This window comes from Rhinopithecus bieti, unplaced genomic scaffold (genome assembly GCF_001698545.2).
Source record: "Rhinopithecus bieti isolate Rb0 unplaced genomic scaffold, ASM169854v2 scaffold_10264, whole genome shotgun sequence".
NCBI lineage: Eukaryota > Metazoa > Chordata > Mammalia > Primates > Cercopithecidae > Rhinopithecus > Rhinopithecus bieti.
In genome coordinates this window covers 235,200-254,467 of record NW_016806418.1, presented here as the reverse complement: position 1 = coordinate 254,467, position 19,268 = coordinate 235,200, and the positions used below count along the sequence as shown (strand labels likewise).

Sequence of the window (19,268 nt, the reverse complement as noted above, 5' to 3'; positions counted from 1 at the left end):
TCCAGCCCCGGCGACCCTTGCCGATGGCCAGGCGGGGCCGGCCGCGGTTCAGGCCGTCCAGGAGTGCGCAGGCCTGGCAGAGCGCGCGGCTGGCCAGGGCCCCACAGCGGGAGCAGGCGCCGGGGCGTGGAGGCCGTGCGGCTGGGGCCAGCGCCAGGCGCTCGGCCGAGTGCACGAGGTCCAGCACCGCCGATGGCCGCGCCGCCTCCAGGCGCTTGAGCAGGTCCCGGGCGTGACCACGGAAGGCCTCGGGCGCATAGACGCACTCCTCGGAGAAGTAGTCGAGGCGGCGGAAGTGCGCGTACAGCACCACCTCCTTCTGCGAGGCGAACTGCAGCGGGCGGCACCGCGGCAGGGCGCCCCCTTCGCCTGGAGAGCCCAGGCCCCCGCCCCGGGCCAGCCGCCCCGCGTCGCCCCGCAGGAAGTTCATGAGCACGGTCTCCGCCATGTCGTCGGCGTTGTGACCTGGTGGGGAGAGACGGGAGCGGGTGAGGTGGGGCGCGGAGGGCGCTGCTGGTCAGGGAGACCCCCCGGGGAACCAGGGGTCCACCAGGACCCAGAGAGAGACTGGGAGGAGAGACCCACGGAGACCCAGGGCACAGTGTGGCCGCCAGGACCGAGAGAGAGAGACGGCGAGAGGGAGAGCAAGCCATGGAGACAGACCCCCGAACAATGTGTAACAGCCAGGATCCAGAGACAGGGAGTAGGAGAGAGAGCCATGGAGACCCCTTGGGCACTGTGGGCAACCAGGACCCAGAGAGAGACGGGGAGGCGGAGAGCGAGCCATGGAGACCCCCGCGGGAACCGTGAAGCAGCCAGGTGCAGGCTGGAGGTGGACACAACAAAAAATCAAAGAGAAACATAAGCTCCCCTGGCACAACATGGGGGTGCCCTCATGTACCACCCGCCTACTGCATAGTGGACCTTATGCTAGTTGCCCTTTCATATAGGGAGTAAAAGTGCATTATGCCGCTAATAACCTTATCAGCCTCCGTTAAAACCGCAATTCAAACTGTACACAAAAATCAGAATGGCGTTTAGGCACTTAACCAAGATTCTCAAGAGAGTTGGTGGGGGGGGGGGGGGGGGGGGGGGTAGGAAGGCTGCTTTCTGCCCCACCGCCTAGGGAGTCCGTGGCCTAATTCTGGGAACCTGTTAGTATGTTTGGTTGCAGGGCAAAGGGGAATTACGGTTGCAAGTTGAATTGGGGCTGCTAATCAGCTGACTTTACAACAGGGACAGTCTGGTGCGTTATCCAGGTGCGCTCAAGGGAATCACAAAGACCCTTAGAGTGGAGCGGGGAGGCAGAAAAGGGAGAGATAGGACCATGGAGACCTTTGAACATAGTGGGCAGCCAGGACCCAGAGAGAGATGGGGAGGGAGAGCCTGAGCTATGGCGCCCCTCTGGGCACCGTAGGACAGCCAGGACCCAGAGACCGGGAGAGGCAGACGGGGCCATGGAGACCCCTGGGCACTGTGGTGTAGCCAGGTGGTGGCTGGAGGTGCACAGGGCAGGAATCGAGAGGGGAACATACACAAGCTCCCTGGGGAACTTGGGGGTACCTCATTTGCCACCCGCCTACTACATATGAGGGTGTGAGGACAGAAGTAAGATTAGAGTGATGGAGATGGTGTAGGACTCAACCTATCATCCTTGGCTTTGAAAATGGAGGAAGAGCCGGGCACAGTGGCTCATGCCTGTGATCCCAGCACTTTGAGAGGCCGAGGGAGAATCACCTGAGGCCAGGAGTTCAAGACCAGCCTGGCCAACATGGCGAAACCCCATGTCTACTAAAAATACAAAAATTAGCAGGGTATAGTGGCAGGCACCTGTAACCCCAGCTACTCGGGAGGCTGAGGCATGAGAATCTCTTGAACCTGGGAGGCGGAGGTTGCAGTGAGCCGAGATCGTGCCACTGCACTCCAGCCTGGGCTCCAGAGCAAGACTCTTTCTCAAAAGAAAAAAAGAAAAGAAAAGAAAATGGAGGAAGGGACCAGCCAGGAATGTGGGCAGCCTCTGGAAGCTGGAAAAGGCAAGAAAATGGACCCCCTTGCCCCAGACCCTCCAGGAGAAACGCAGCACTGTTGACATTTTGATTTTAGCCTGGTGAGACTTCCCCGACTTCTGATTTCCAGAACTGCAAGATAATAAATCTGTGTTGTTTAAAGCTGTGAAATTTGAAGTAATTTGTTACAGCAGCCAGAGAAAACAAATGATTCTTGACACAGAGCCTCTGACAACATAGACTGTAGTTTTTTATGTTTTTTTCATTTTGTTTTATTGTGTGTGTGTGTGATTGAGACAGGGTGTCGCTTTAGTGCCCAAGCTGGAGTACAGTGGCACGATCTCAGCTCACTGCAACCTCCGTCTCTAGGGCTTAAGTGATCCCCCCGCCTCAGCCTCCAGAGTAGCACACACAGGTGTGTGCCACCATACCCAGCTAATTTTTGTATTTCTGTATAGATGCAGTTTCTCCATATGTTGGCCAGGCTGGTCTTGAACTCCTGAGCTCAAGTGATCCATCTGCCTCGGCCTCCCAAAGTGGCTGGGATTACTGGCATGAGCCACCACCCCTGTAATCACTGCAGTGTTTTTGTGTTATCTTTGTTTAGAAATAACAGTGAGAAAAAAAAAATTAAAATTAAAAAATTAAAAAAAAATAAAAAAAATAACAGAAATATTTACACACTGGTCACCATGAAATTGAAGCTATACTTGTTCTGTGTCTTGTCAAGTTGTACTTGAGTCTGTATCAGTGGTTCTCAATCTAGGATGATTCTGCCCTCCTTCCCTCCCCCAGAGACATTTGACAATGGCTGGAGACATTTCTGGTTGTCAGGCTGGGGGTAGGGCACTACTATTAAATAGCATCTAGTCGGTAGAAGTCAGGGATGCTGCTAAAATCCTATAACGCAGAAGACAGCTCCCTAATGACAAATTATCTGGCCCCAAATATCAATAGGGCCGAAGTTGAGAGGCCTGACATATATGGTAAAAATCCCCCAAGAACTTGGCTCTAATTGTGTTTGTAGTAATGGTTACCTTCCAAAGACCCGCCGAGCCCTGTGACCTTGAGATCAGGCATGTTTGCAAATGACATCTGGTTAAATGTTTATTGATTTAAAGTTGTAAACCACATTAACTAGGGGAGACTGGATTTGCTCCACACCTTGTCATTACAAACCCACTCAAGAGCTCCTGATTTTGTAATAATTATTACAACAATTATTATACTATGCCTTTGAAAATGGAGTGTATAAACAAAGGGTAAAAATCACCTTTCAAGTTAGGGATTTTCTGGAAGTCTTCATTACTTTTAGAAGTACAATTATTCTATCAAATTAACTTTAAAACCCGAGACAGTCTCTCATTCTCTTTTTCTTGCTCTGTCACTCAGGCTAGTGTGATCTCAGTGGTGCGATCTCAGCTCACTGCAACCTCCACCTCCCGGGTTCAAGCAATTCTCCTGCCTCAGCCTCCCAAGTAGCTGGGATTACAGGCACCTGCCATCACACTTGGCTAAATTTTGTATTGTTAGTAGAGATGGGGTTTCACCATGTTGGCCAGGCTGGTCTCGAACCCTTGACCCTGTGATCCGCCTGCCTCAGCCTCCCAAAGTGCTGGGATTACAGGTGTGAGCCACTGTGCCCAGCTCAAGCGTTTCATTCTTTTCATACACTGCCTGTTCTTGTATGGAGAGGATTATTCTTCCCATTTTCAATCACAGAGATCTAGGGATTTCTCCAAAGTTACTCAGTAAGGAAAGGGCCACACCACTGAATGAAGCTCAGTAAGCCTTCCCCAGAGCCAGTGACCCTAGCACGGTGGCAGACAACAGACTCAGAACTACTTTTGCCTTCCTATCCTTTGAGTGTGCTGATTCTCTCCAGCTATAATCTCTCACCTCCATGACCGCAGCTGGCTTCCCACTGACTGGTCTCCTTGGCTTTGTCCCTGCCCCTCTAACCCAGGTTCCTCACCATGGTATGGGTCAGCTTTTCAAAGTGAAACTCTCTTCATGTCACTTTTACTGGTTCCACCACAGCCTACAGGGTAAGGCCTGACCTCTTCCACCTCTCCAGCCTCCCCTGCCCTTGCTTTCTGGGCTCCAGCCACACTGGACTTCTTAGGGCAGCCCAGATTGGCTTTTCACAGACCAATAACCACTCCCCAATTCTTACCCCCTTTACCTCTTCACCGTGAGCCTTCAGATTTCAAAATAGTTCCTTGACCCCACTCCTTCCACGCCATAGAATTCTCTGTGTGTACACATAGTCTATAACATGTCCACACATGGTCAGTAACATGTATAGTGTTTATAATCTTGTACCTGATAACCATGCAAAGGTAGAAACTTGTGCATAACTGTATTCTTCAGCCCTAGCCTGACAACGATGATGATAATAGCATGTATAAAATGTGTAATCTATATTATATCATACAGGTTATGTAACATAACTATAATATAGATAACATTATACTTCTACTGACTCATCTAATTGTCATAACAAGTTTATGAGCTGGGTACCATTCATAGTCCTGTTTCAGGGACGGGGTGAAACAAGTACAGAGTGGTTAAGAACTTTGGTATGGCCACAGTTGGGATCCAGCATATCGCAGAAACTTAGCATCTGTTTGTTGAAGGAATGGATGAAAGAGAATAAAAAAGTTTGGGAGGCCGAGACGGGCGGATCACGAGGTCAGAAGATCGATATCATCCTGGCTAACACGGTGAAACCCCATCTCTACTAAAAATACAAAAAATTAGCCGGGCATGGTGGCGGGTGCCTGTAGCCCCAGCTACCCGGGAGGCTGAGCCAAGAGAATGGCGTGAACCCGGGAGGCGGAGCTTGCAGTGAGCGGAGATCGTGCCACTGCACTCCAGCCTGGGAGACGGAGCGAGACTGTCTCAAAAAAAAAAAAAAAAAAAAGGTATCAAAGAGGGGAGGCCAACCAAGAAAAGGAATTAAGAGATGGAGATACTTTTTAGAGCCAGAGCTGGATTCTGAAAGGTGGACCGTAAGATATCAAGCATGTTAGAAACACTTAAAAATAAGTAAAGAACCAGAGATCTAATCTCCAGAGACTTTCACCTCCCCCCCCTCCTTTGGCAATCTGTGGAGACCAAGACGGTGGCCAAGACCCAAAAGCCTTTGTGATCACTGCCTGGCCCCTCTGTCACCCCAGCATCTTGAACCTTCAAAGGGCCCCAGCCCCAAACTGGAGCACGAGCACTTCCGCATCTCCTTACAGGGATCCTCGAGTTAAGCCACCAGGGTCTCCTCGCCCGCTTCTGGAGCATGCGCCTGAGTCCTCTTCCAGGCCCCGCCTCCTCGCCCGTACATGCGCCCCACTGCCTCCGAGAGTGCCGCTCTGCACCACGCCAGTACTCACCTGTCACGATGTGCGTGGCTCCCACGCGGCGCGCCCCTTCCTCCAGCGCCCGGCGCCGCAGCACTCCACAGAAGGTGCAGCAGGAGCGGCTGCGGCCGGAGCCGGCTGTGCTGCGGGCCACGGCGTCCATCGTCCAGCCCCCGAAGAGGTCTTCGTAGGCCACGACCGTGAGCGGCAGCTCCCAACGCGCCGCCTGGCGCCGCACGGCCGCCAGCGCCGCGTCCCGGTAGCCACCGATGCCCTCGTCGACGGCTACGAGCTGCAGTGAGATGCCCAGGCGCGGCGTCAGCGCACGCAGCACATGTGCCAGCACCGTGGAGTCCTTGCCGCCCGAGGCGCCCACCGCCACCACCGCGCCCGGCGGCAGCAGGCGGCCGGCGAGCACCGTGTGCAGCACCTCGGCCTCGAAGGCGGCGCAGAAGCAGGCACCGCACAGCGCTTGGCCCGAGCGCGGACGGCGGAGGGCGGCGCGTGAGGCATGGCAGGAGGCGCACGGCGGGGCGGGCATTGCGGGAGGGGTCGGCTTCTCCTAAACAGGGACAGAGAGGACGTGGGTTACACGTGGATTCCGGATTGCAGGGTCCTTGCCTTCGGGGAGATTGTCTGGATTGCACCTCTGCCCGGAATAGACCAGGGAGACGTGTGTGGGAGTGGAGTAGCTTCTTCTAGCGCTGGGGACAGAATGGTTATAATCAGGTCCTGGTGTAAGGAAGCCACCGCCTTAGGGAAGGCTTCTTGGATTGCGCCCATTATGCACGAAGAGAAGTAGCTTAAGAAGCTGGCTTCATGGGTAAAGAGAGGGAGCGACGAGCAGGTTATACCCAGGATTAGGTTGTATCCTGTCCAGAGGGATGAGGGCGTATATTAAGGACCATTTGTCACAACCTCCAGGGAGGCCACCCCTTGTTACAGCCCTGATCAGAAGGACAAGGTAGATATCATTGGCCTGGGCCACCAGGGCTGTTAAGAGCGCTTGGGAGGTGAGGGGTTTATAACTCTAACGGCCGAGAGAGGCCAGGGGACTGAGGCTGTATTCAGGGGGAGGTGGAAAACAGGAAAGGCCAATTGATTTCACTTTGTAGGATGGGATACGGTCTTCAGGAATGGGTTCTGATTGCATCCTATGAAAGGCAGGGTGATCACCTTCTCCAGGGAACACACAGGCAGCCTGGATCACACCTCTTGGGAGACCAGCTGGGGTTGCACCCATTTTGAGGGTGAGAGATTGTGTGGGCCTCCAAGATTGAACTCAACCCTGCTCTGGTATCAGAATCCCCCACAAGCTTCTGTGGCCTCATTAAGACATGGATCAGCCCATCTTTGACCTTCATCTGTTATCTTCCCTACCTCATCCTTCCCCACCCAGCCAAGACTCCAACCCTTCAGTCAAATCTTGGTCCTGCCTGCCTGGTGAACCCATAAAAACTCCCCAGGCTCAGTTCCCCTCCCCAAGCCACCATCACCTCCAGCCTGGACTACTGCAGTCACCTCCTTGCCATTCAGAGCAAGTCACGCTGCTTCTAGGATTTACCACAATGTGTGGAATTATTTTATGTGACTATATATTTACTATCTCTAACTTCTATAAGGACGGAGACCAGTGCCGCTCAGATGTCTAATAGGCATCTCAAAACCCAAATTCCTGATTCCTTTAACCTAACGGGCTTCTTCTGGAGTACAGAGCAGCTCCATCCCTTCCAGCTGCTCAGGCCAGAAGCTTTGGGGTCCAGGACCCTGGACTGCTTTTTCTCTCACTACACTTGTCATGCTCCCCGTGGGTGGCACCAAATTGCAATGCTAAGTCCACACCTTTTCAAACTCCAAGTACCTAAAGGAAATTTAGCAAATCCTGTTTGAAGGTAGCTTCAAAACAGCCAAACACTTATGACCATCTCCACGGCAGCACCCTAGTCTGGTCTGTCTCTCTCCTGGACGGTTGCCTGGGGCTCCTCACAGGTCTCCTGCTCCCGCCTGCCTCCTCTGCAAACACTCCTTCACAGAACAGCCAGTGGGATCACGTCCTGAATCTTCTCAGCATCCTCCTCTGGATCCCATCTCACTTTAGTATAATAACTGCTCATGGCCGATGAGGGCCTACATGTCTGACTCCTTGTTTCTCTGACCTCCTGTCCTTCAGCCTTTATGGCATTTACTCTGACACCTGAGGAACGCTCCTGCTCCAGATGTTTGCACTGGCTCTTCCCTCTGCCCTGAGTACTCTTCCCTGCCACTGGGCCCAACAAGCAGCTCTCAGGACCCATCTGCAGTGACCATCAGGCACATCTGTCACAGCTGAGCAGCAACCCTTGGAATCTTTCCTCCCCCCACTTTTGACTCACTCATTCTGTGCTCCTGGATTTCCTGCTCAATTCTCTTTTGGGGAGGCCTCTTCACGTCCTCCCCAGGGAGGTCCTGCCTAGCACCCATCTCTTTCCATTCTTTTTAAGATTTAAATTTTTTTTTTTTATTTTTTGAGATGGAATCTTGTTCTGTCGCCCAGGCTGGAGTGCAGTGGCACAATCTCGGCTCACTGCAACCTCTGCCTCCCAGGGTCAAGCGTTTCTCCTGCCTCAGCCTCCCGAGTAGCTGGGACTACAGGCGTGCACCACCATGCCTGGCTAATTTTTTTTTTTTTTTTTTTTTTTTTTTTTTTTTTTTTGTATTTTTAGTAGAGATGGGGTTTCACCATGTTGGCTAGGCTGCTTGAAGTCCTGGCCTCTAGTGATCCACCCGACTTGGCCTCCCAAAGTGCTGGGATTACAGGTGTGAGCCACTGTGCCCACCTCTTTCCATTCTTGTGAGCGCCTATGAATCATGATATTCAGATATCCCTCCTGGCTGGTCCTTCACATGGCTGCGGCACCTTTCAGATGTTCAGACCCTAAGTGCCCAGACAACCTTCCTCAAAAGGCAGAAACCTGTTCTTGCCCATCTGTTCCCTCTCTTCTGAGAGCAGCCACCACTTTTCATCCAGCACATCTGCAGGACAGGACATAATGTCACCCTGGACTACTCTCTCCTCACCCCCTAAATCTACAGTCACCCAGTCCTGGGGGTCCACATCCTGAGGAAGGGAGACCCTTGCAGGGGACAAGGCTGCACAAGTGAGCAGAGCCTAATAGGCCATGATGTGGAATTTTAGGTTTATTCAGGAGGAGATGGGAGCCATGGGAGGTTTTTGAAGAGGGAAGGGGTACCATCTGACATGTTTTAAAAGGATTCCTAGACTGGTCAACATAGCGAGACCCCATCTCTAAAAAAATAAACAAATTAGCTGCTCCTGGTGGCACAGGCCTGTAGTCCCAGCTACTCAGGAGGCCAAGGTAGGAGGATCACTTGAGCCCAGGAGGTCAAGGCTGCAGTGAGCCATGATTGCACCACTGCACTCCAGCTTGGGTGACAGAATCAGACCTTGTCTCAAATTTAAAAAAAAAAAAAAAGTGGGATTCGTTTGGCTGCTGTGTGGTGAGGACTGTTGTAAGGGACAAGGATAGAAGGCTAGAGGTCAGCACACTAGACAGGAGTGGTGGCAGTAGAGGTGGGAAGAAATGAAATTTCAGATCTACTTTGAAGGTGGAGCCCATAGGACATGTATAGGACTGACTGGGGACTGGGGCAATGACGAGAGAAAGTGATGAAAGGTAACTTTGAGGTTCTGGCCTGAGCACTGGAGGGATGGTGGGGCCATTTTGTGAGGGGAGAAGACCAGTAATACCATTTGGACACGTCAGGTTGGACATGCATGTTAAGCGTCGTCCCTCAAAGACTTTATGGACCCCAGTCACTGAGTCGAGCGCCTCCACCAGGGCCCCCAGAACTGCACGTATGCAGCTCCATACAGGCCCTGATCCTGACTAGCTTCACTAGTGACAGGTCCGCCTCTCTGCTTCTTCAAGGCAGGGACAGGGTTGGTCTGGTGCCCTCGTCCCCGCCGCCTTGCGCAGGGTCGGTGCTCAGTAAATATCTGTAGGATCAGGGAATAAATGCTCCCAGAAGAGCGGCCGCGGACCTTAGGGATGCCTCTGGATTGCAGCCTTATCAAAAGGACAGATAATGTGTGGCATGGGGGCGGGGACAGGCAGATAGTGACACAGGGGCGGGGGCAAGCAGATGGTCTTATCCTGTCTTGGGGAAGGGGGTGGCCCGGTAAGAGACAGGCCAGACCGCAGCGTTCAAAGTGGGAATCTTGGCTACAAGGCCTCAGGGACACAGGCGCTGGGAAATCAGAGGCGTCTTAGCTCGGAGAGACCCTCAACCCTCCCACGGCACCGCAACAAAGAGCTGGGGTCCACATGCTGGCCCACTGCAGGAGGAAGTACTCACCCGGGCAGAGCTCAGTGCTGGGACGCCCACACTGCCCACCACGCGGAAGCCTGGCACGGAAGTGACTCAGAGACTACCACTCCCATAAGGTCTTGGGGCCTTCTTGCCTAGAACTCCCAGAAGCCCATGCGACAGTGCCGCTGGATGCGCCTACGGCTCCGGGGTCCCGCTTGGCCTACAACTCCCAGAAACACTTGCATTGCTCTTTCCGCTGCTCCCGAAGTACACTGCCCCCCTATTTACTTTCTGCGCCTGCGCGCGGGCGAAGGGCGCGGCAGAGCAGCGTGTACCGTTGTCATGGCAGCGCGCTGTCACCTGCAGGTTGCTGGATGGGCGAAGTAGTTGTATTCTGATTAACTGGTTTTGTGGGATTATTATAGGATTTTAAGGGGATTATAGGGCCTGTGATTTCTGCCCTTTGAGGCGGGGTTGCGGGTGGGAATTGAAGGTGAAACGGCAGGGGTTGGTCGCTAGTGTAAAAGGCGCAGATGGCGCATCCGCAGAGCAGACTTCGAAGATTGGAGCGGAACTCCGCGCGCACGCGTGGGCGGTGGTGATGCGTGTGCTGGAGACCCAGACTCTAAACATCTAAACAGAAGAATCCAAAGATCTTTCTCACCTAACCCAGGAGCCCAGACGCTCAGAGACTCAGACCCTTGAGACTAAGGGGGTTAAAAACGCAGACCCCTGGCACCAAAGCACCTGAGAGAACCAGTAGACCTGGAGACTACCGTCTGCACCCTAGAGACACAGGGATCTGGAGGCCTCCACCCTCCCCGGAGACTCAAATGCCGGGGCACAAGGAGTCTAAGGACTCAGATATCTGATATCCTTGAGACCCGGGTCCCAAAACCTAAGTCCTCAAAAAAAAAAACGGAGGCTCAAAATTCCTCTTGATGGCGTGGTGGCTCACGCCTGTAATCCCAGCACTTTGGGAGGCCGAGGCGGGTGGATCACGAGGTCAAGAGATGGAGACCATCCTGGCTAACATGGTGAAACCCGATCTCTACTAAAAATGCAAAAATTAGCTGGGCATAGTGGCGTGTGCCTGTAGCCCCAGCTACTCGGGAGGCTGAGGCAGGAGAATGGCTTGAATCCAGAAGGCAGAGGTTGCAGTGAGTCGCGATCGCGCCATCGCGCCACTGCACTCCAGCCTGGCCACCGAGTGAGACTCTGTCTCAAAAAAAAAAAAAAAAAAAAAAAATCCTCTAGATTAAGGCACCACCAGAGCCTTAGACTAAGATGTGGAGATGTGCAGAGAGCCCCAGGATGTGTAGGTCTATTGTGAGTGATGACGTGAGCGGGAACCCCATGCACCCTGTAGCCCATTTTTTCCCCCATAACAGGAAACCATGATGTCTTCCTTTCAGATTAAATGACTCTCCGTAAGGTCACTGTTAAGCCTTATCATGGGCCAGTTCTGTTCATCTGTGCACGTTGGTTCATTTGTTGAATTTACTTTCTGAGGTCTCGTACCAGGCTGGCCTGGGGCTAGGTTTAGGTGACACAAATTAATCAGACTTTGTTACTGTCCTTTGAGTGTGTCCCCCCACATACACTCCCCCCCCCCATCCTCCTGGTAGGGGAGACAGGGACTTAGTCAATACGGAGTGATAAAACTTGACATGGACTTGTTAAGAGCCCTGAAAGCTCAATTTCAATCACTGCCAGCCAGGGTGTCAGGAAAAACAAATTCAACAGGGGCTGCTATGTGCCATACACCATCTCAGTTTGTTCATCTGTAAAATGGGAGCAACAATAGCAATGTCTGCCTCACAGGATTTATGGGAAGTCGAATTACCAACACCTCTAAAGAATTTAGAACAGTATGTGCTCAACAAGTGGTTATCATTCTCATCTCAATTCTTGTAACATTGTATGTTACATATGAGTTGGATACAACTGTAATTCTTTTTTTTTTTTTTTTTTTCTTTTTTGAGATGGAGTCTCACTCTGTCACCTGGACTGGAGTGCAGTAGTATGATCTTGGCTCACTGCAACTTCCGCCTCCTGGGTTCAAGTGATTCTCCTGCCTCAGCTTGGTAGGTAGCTGGAATGACAGGTACACGCTACCACTCCTGGCTAATTTTTGTAGTTTTAGTAGAGACGGTGTTTCACCATATTGGCCAAGCTGGTCTCGAACTCCTGACCTCAAGTGATCCCAAAGTGCTGGGATTACAGGTGTGAGTCAGCATGCCCAGCCTTGTAATTCTACTTAGATGAGGATCTTGAAGCTCAGTGATGTCACTTCCCTGGACTGCCTGACTCTACAGCTGGGGTTGCAAACTTTTCCTGTAAAAAGGCCAGATAGCAAATATTTTAGGCTTTGTGGGCCACAGGGTCTCTGTGGCAACTCTGCTGTTATATGTTGAAAGCAGCCATAGATATAAGATAAACAAGTGAGGGTGGCTGTATGCCAATAAAACTTTATTGATGGACACTGACATTTGAATTTCATGTAATTTTCGTGTGTCAGGAAATATTCTTCTTTTGATTTTTTCAACCATTTAAAGGTGTAAAATTATTCTTAGCTTGTGGACCATGTAGAAACAGGCAGCAGGCCAGATTTGGCCGGTGGGCTCTGGTGTCTAGCTCCTTGCTCAAAGCCTCTCTCCTTAGTCTCCAAGCTGTGCTTGCTCCTGGAAGAGGTGTGAAGTGTGGCAAAGGAGGTTGAGAATTTGAGGGTTGAAATGGCCTTTTAATACAGAAGAAATTGCCTGAGCAAAGAAAGATCTTGTGGCAGGAGAGCACAGGGTGCCTTTTGTTTGAATGCAATTTATGTTGTCTAATCAGGTTATGGACTTAAATGCTATAAAATGGAAACAGTGCGCAGACTGTACAGTGAGGTCTCCCCGCCATCTCCCCGCATCCATCCACTGCCTAGTTCTCCTCTTCAGAGGCAGCCTCTGTCCTGCAACAATCTGGGAGTGCCTGCTGAATCAGGGTGTATAGAGCTTCCCCATTCTCCTCGATGGGAGCAGGATAAGAGTGGGATGTTTGGGGCTCCAGAGATAGATGGGAAAAGAGGTGAGGTCAGCCATGAGAAGCCCTCTCACCCCCAGCCCTCTGCTATCTGGTTTCCTTCCTTTCTCCGCTAACACAATCTCCCCATCAACACTAGTGGCCTCTTCTTTGACAAATAAAGGTCTAACTTGGGCTCTACCTATTTCTGAGTCTCTTTGCCCTGACCACAAAATCTACCCTCCCTGGTCCTGTCTCTGGCCAAACCATGTCAATCAACTTCCCAGGAGCATTGTACTCTACAGCTCTGTCATTTCTCTGCAAAGTCCCCAAGTGAGCTCATCCACTCCTGCCGCTCCCGCAACTTCCATCTCTGCCCTGATGCCTCCCGACTTTCCTGCGTATCTCCACTGCATCCTGAGACTCAGACCTGCACAGTTAGCCCCTGGTGGTGGCCCTGACATGCTTCAGCCTCTGGGTGAGGATCCCGAGTCACTTCGCTGACTCTTTTTCTCACCCATTGCCCCGCCATGGTTCAGTGAATCTTGCCAATTTTGCTTCTTGAAAGTTTCTCAGACCATTCCCTTCATCCCTGTGGCCCCTGCCTTGGCTCAACTCATCCTTTTTTAATGATGTATGTATTTATTTATTTATTGAGATGGAGTCTCACTCTGTCACCATGGCTGGAGTGCAGTGGCGTGACCTCAGCTCATTGCAACCTTCACCTTGCAGCTTCAAGCGATTCTTGTGCTTCTGCCTCCAGAGTAGCTGGGATTACAGGTGCCTACCACCATGCCCAACTAATTTTTAAATTTTTAATAGAGACACAGTTTCGCTGTGTTAGCTGAGCTGGTCTTGAACTCCTGACCTCAAGTGATCTGCCTGTCTCGGCCTCCCAAAGTCCCAGGATTACAGATGTGAGCCACCGTGCCGGCCCTTTCTTGCCTGGACTCTGTCACCCCAACCTCGTGCCTGGACTCCCTTCCTCTAATCCGCTCATTCCTGAATCCTCCCATGCGCGCCCCAGATTTAACCTTGTGTCTCGCCCCTTCTCGAAACTCTTCCATGGCTCCCCTTGCCATCAGACTTTCCATTGTCAAACCTCTGCAGATTGCAACGGAGGTGCTGCATGATCTGGTCCCTGCACACCCTTCCAGCCTCAGAATGCCTTGCCCTCTCCAGGTCATCTAGCTGCCGTCCTAAGCAATCCGTGTCTGGTGGAAGAGATGGTGGCTGGGCTCAGCTGTCTCTCTCCAGCTCTGGGAGCTTTGGTTCCTGCAGCGTCATTGTGCATCTCTGAGGGCCAGTTCCTGCATCTGGTGCTTGTTACTGGCAGCACTTGCTTCCCCACCCCTTGCAGGGCTAGGAGCTTCCCTGGGTAGAATTTCTGCATGAGGAGAGTTCGTTCAGCCATGGAGTCTACTGAGGAATGGGATTTTTGTCTGTGGTGAGTTGGTTTGTCTGTTTTCATTTTAGTGTATCAAACAGTTCTTATTTTGCCCTAAGTCCAGCTCCGTCCCACTGCCTTCTTGTTAGTTTTTGCACCTCCTTACTAGATGATAGGTCTGCCTGGGTTCCCACAGCAGCGCTTAATAAACTTTGTTGGCCAGAGGAGGCCCCAAGAAAGACCCTCTGTTGGCAACACTCTCTGAAGGACCCTCTTTTTCTCTTTGACCTTATCTCTCATTCTCCTCATCCCACAAGCCTTTTATGTGAGTTTCCACAGCTCCTCCTCACACCCTCTCTTCTCTCTGCATTTCTCGTGGCTCTCGCCTGAGGTCTTGCACACCTTGCTGTTCATCCCAGTCTGCTCTGAGCCCCAGACAAACACATTTCCCCCCTTCTCAGTAATGGAACCACCATCATTATCCAAATTAGGATTCTAGGAGTCAGATAGATGTTTCTCTATCACCCACTACATCCTGTTTGCAAGATGTCTTGCAAACTTCCCTTCCTGGAATAGGCTCACTTCACTCCCCTTTCCAACATCCCCATGGCCTCTGCTCCTAGTCATTTCATCCTCTTCTTCTTCTGCTCAGACCTTCACTCTGGTTTCAGCCTCTTCTTCCACTCAGACCTTCACTCTGGTTTCCTCTCCAACCTGTTGGCCTCCACTCTCCTCCTCTTCCTAAAGTCTCCCTCACATCACCCCAGAGGGATACCTTCTCACACCAAGAGCTGACTCTGCCACCCCCCCCCCCTGCTCTTAATCCTTCCATGGCTCCCCAGTGCCCTCAATACAAAGTCAAGACTTTTTTTGATATGTGACCCTGCAAGATACGGCTTGCCACTATTCTTCCAGAGTCATCATGCCTTGATACCTACCTCTGGGGTCATTTAGCTGACTACCTGCCCCACATTTGAACATCTCTGAACATTTGTCACCTGGTATCCCAGTCCTCGAGAGGGGAGAAACAGGCCTGCTAGTCTTGCCCTTCTCCTTTATCTCTTTGTGCTCAGCTCTGGGGCCCTGGACAATGCTCCTCACCCCTCATTCCCAAGGCAAGTCTCCATCTAACATGTGATAATAGGTGAAGACATTTTTGTCTATTTTGTTCAACAAGAGTCGTACTTGACACATAACAAACTCTCAATATATACATTCAAAAATTAAAAAATAAAGCTGTTACTTGCAAAATCTCTGCCTGTAGCCCAGGTCTTTGTTCTGACCCCAGCGCTCTCCTAATGGCCCCGCTGTTGCCTGTGAAGGCATTTCCAATGCTCTCCACCGTGCTAGATAGTGAGCCCATAGGGACAGAAATTGGGTCTGTTTTGACTCCCAGAGGTAAATATTGTTGATAGGATAAGGCTCAGAAAAACCTCTGTCTCAGGTTGATAGGACCCCAAGAAACAAAAGTGGCAAGTTGGAGAATCTAGCTCCTTTACAGCCAGTAGGAAGCGAGCCTACTCTTTGTCCCGGAGAGAGACATTACCCCATCCCTCAGGGTGGCTCCCTGCAAACACAACCTGAGAACTAGGCCAGGTAACGAGATCTCAGAGCATCATGTTGTGGGCACACCCAGCAAGATGGGTAGGAGGGCGAGAGGCTCATGGAGAGCTGCTGTCCTTCCCAATAGGCTGCTCTGCTCTTCTTAGATAATGTGGGAAACTGCAAAATCCTCTCATCGAATTCCCTTTTACCAGCGTACATGAAGATTCCATCACTTGTGGTCGACGTCTTACTCAATAAGTCTAGACCATTTGACTGGTTTCCAGTCAAAAACCAGGAGGATGTGGTGAACAGAGAAACCCCAGTACTCACATTTCACCATTCTGAGCTTTCTCTCTTCCTGCTTTGTTTGAAGAAGTTGAAAAATGAGGTGACTGGAAGAAAGGGACACGGTACTTAAATAAAGCCTCTTTTCTTGGTCAGACACTATAAATCTATTGCACTTTCTCCTGTCTAACAGAAGTCAAACTTTTCTTTTTTTGAGATGGAGTTTCACTCTTGTTGCCCAGGCTGGAGTACAGTGGTGCCATTCAGTTCACTGCAACCTTCGCCTCCTGGGTTCAAGTGATTCTCCTGCCTCAGCCTCCTGAGCAGCTGGGATTACAGGCGCCCGCCACCACACCCAGCTGCTTTTTGTATCTTTAATAGAGACAGGGTTTTACCATGTTGGCCAGGCGGGTCTCGAACTCCTGACCTCAGGTGATCCGCCTGGCTCGACCTCTCAAAGTGCTGGGATTACAGGCATGAGCCACAGCACCCGACCTCACTATTGTAAGTGTTAGTTCTAAAAACTGGCGGCCCCTCCTCTGAGTCCCTGTCACTCCAGTTCTCAATCTCTCTCCATATGGCTCAATGCTCTCCTGGAATCATTGTCTCTTCAGGTCCCCATTAGGATCTTCAGTCTTAGGCCCATTTTTTCCCCCTATAGTTTTTCCTATAGTCTCATTATCCTTAAGTGAGCAGGAACAATAAGACATCCAGCAGAGTCCCTGAGGATGAACTGGGAAGCAGAGAGGAGGGACATAAGAGAAGCTCAGCCTACTGATGACAGAATCTGTTGCTCCGCAAACCCTTTTCTCTTGGGCAAGCCAGACCTTCCCACCAGCCCATGTTATACGGCTGCCTTCTTGGCTCGAAGCTTAGGTTTCATGCTCCTGGGGTCAGACCCCTCTGCAGAGCTGGGCAATACTTGAGCTCAGGAGCTGATGGTTCTGCAGTTCCATGGACAGCACCATCCCTGCTGCCTGGGGCTTACCAGGTCCACCCTGTCTTGTGGCAACAGCTGTGACTTTCTGTGTGGCCCCTCCTTCATCTGCATCTCAGACAAATTCATTCAAGATAAGGTTGGAGGGAGGAGAGAGTTCACTATATCACAGCACATAAAGGATCGGGGCAGATACACATTTCCAGATCCTCACCCTACAATCCTAGGGATGTGGCCTCAGCTACCCTGATGGGTGATGTCTTCTGGAGCCCCTGTGATCACAGAAAACCATCCAGCCCAATGTCTCCTGTAGTGGTGTTGGGGGAGGGGGACAGGATTCCCAGTCCCCTGTGCCCAAACAGGGGGTCCAAGGAGGGTTCAAGACTTGGGATACTTAGTGCCTGGTTCCTGGGGACCAGACTGAGGAGGGGACAATCTCTGCTCACTGCAGCCTCTGCCTCCCAGGCTCAAGTGATCCTCCTGCCTCAGCCTTCCAAATAGCTGGGACTATAGGTGGCACCACCATGTCCAGCTAATTTTTAAATTTTTGGCAGAGATGGGTTCTCACTGTTTTACCCAGGTTGGTGTTGAACTGTTAAGCTCAGGTGATTCTCCTGCCTCGGCTTCCCAAAGTGTTGGGATCACAGGCGTGCACCACTGTGCCTGGCCAGAGTGTGAGTTGTTTTTTTTTTTTTTTGAGATGGAATCTTGCTCTGTCACCCAGGCTGGAGTGCAGTGACACAATCTCGGCTCACTGCGACCTCTGCCCTCTGCCTCCTGAGTTCAGGTGATTTTTTGTTTTTTTTTGTTTTTTTTCTCAAAACTGCATTTATTTCATGGAATATCATCACTTTCACTTGGACCTGCCATAAATTTCTCTCAGTATTTCTCTCATGTGTAAAAAGGTACAGAAGCCATCAGGTGATCCTTATGCCTCGGCCTCCGGAGTAGCTGGGATCACAGGTGCCTGCCACCATGCCCAGCTCACCCTTGCCTGGCTCCGTTTTGAGCTCTGTCTCGATGCCTTCCCTACTTTCTGCCCCTTGATCCTCGTCTTATGCATGGCGTCTCTCTTCCCCTATTTACCCCATTCGGGATGCAGCACTTTCTGCAAATGTCACCCTTTTCATCCACCACACTCATGAGCCAGTGGGTGCTGTAAATTCACTTCCTGAACAATGTCTCCCATCATGCCCTCCTTGCTTAGTCCCCTCCCCTCCATGGGCATGCCCAGGCCCTTTGCTGTCTTTTTTTTTTTTTTTGAAGATGAATTTTCACTCTTGTCGTCTAGGCTGGAGTGCAGTGGCAGGATCTTGGCTCACTGCAACCTCCGACTCCTGGGTTCAAGTGATTCTCCTGCCTCAGCCTTCCGAGTAGCTGGGATTACAGGCATGTGCACCATGCCTGGCTAATTTTTGTACCTTTAATAGAGACAGGGTTTCACCATGTTGGTCAGGCTGATCTCAAACTCCTGACCTTAGGTGATCCACCCGCCTCGGCCTCCCAAAGTGCTGGGATTACAGATGTGAGCCACTGTACCCAGCCCCTTTGCTGTCTTGATCATTGCTCCATGCCCCTCCCCAGCCTCCCATCTTCCCTTCATGCTGTGCCCCTGATAGCATAAGCCCAGAAAGACCTTCCTGCACTCAGTACCAGCCCCACCCCTTCCTGGCCCAGAGTCCCCTGAGACTCCTCAGCACCCTCAGTCCAAGCTCCTCAGCTGGTCATGCCCCAACAGCTCCATGTCCCCTTGGAAGACCCCAGATATATGTGCAGGTCCGTTCATCTGCCAGGCTGTTTCAGAGCCTTTGCACATCCCTCATCCTTCACTTGTGAAGCCCATCCATCATGCGTCAGTATGACCCACTCCCCCTTCCAATCTCAGTTCAGCCTCCTTCCCTCCAGGGTCTGTCAGCTAGTGTGGACTCCAGGGTTTGTGTACATAAGAGCATGAGCCGGGCCAGGCTTGGTGGCTCATGCCTGTAATCCCAGCACTTTGGGAAGCTAAGGCAGGCAGATCACGAGGTCAGGAGTTCGAGACCAACCTGACCAACATGGTGAAAGCCCATCTCTACTAAAAATACAAAAGTTAACCTGGCATGGTGGGATGTGCCTGTAATCCCAGCTACTCAGGAGGCTGAGGCAGGAGAATTGCTTGAACCTGGAAGGCAGAGATTGCAGTGAGCCGAGATCGCGCTACTGCACTCCAGCCTGGGTGACAGAGCAAGACTCGGTCTCAAAAAAAAAAAAAAAAAAAAAAGCATGAGTCAAACCGTCTATTTAATTCTGAATGGGAGGTAAGGGATAAACTGACCTCTCAGCACCACGCTTCCTGCTTTCTCTGTTTTTTTCATCCAGCCCCAAGGACACTGAACAATGGCACATCACTGCCTGTCCTGGAGGGCGAGTCCCTGTGGTCTGTGTGGCTGACAGCA

The 19,268-nt window shown here is 51.5% G+C and overlaps 1 protein-coding gene across 1 annotated transcript in view; it reads right to left on the bottom strand.

The window, feature by feature from the left end:
* Window positions 1-9,925, bottom strand: part of CTU1 (cytosolic thiouridylase subunit 1) — a 22,320-nt gene extending 12,395 nt beyond the window's left edge. The window contains exons 1-3 of the mRNA XM_017876490.1: window positions 9,719-9,925; window positions 5,396-5,924; window positions 7-465 (exon numbers count right to left, since the gene is read on the bottom strand). Of these exons, the coding sequence (XP_017731979.1) occupies window positions 7-465; window positions 5,396-5,903 (967 nt within the window). The 5' untranslated portion in view covers window positions 5,904-5,924; window positions 9,719-9,925. The remainder of the gene's footprint in view (window positions 1-6; window positions 466-5,395; window positions 5,925-9,718) is intronic.
* Window positions 9,926-19,268: the final 9,343 nt, after the last annotated feature.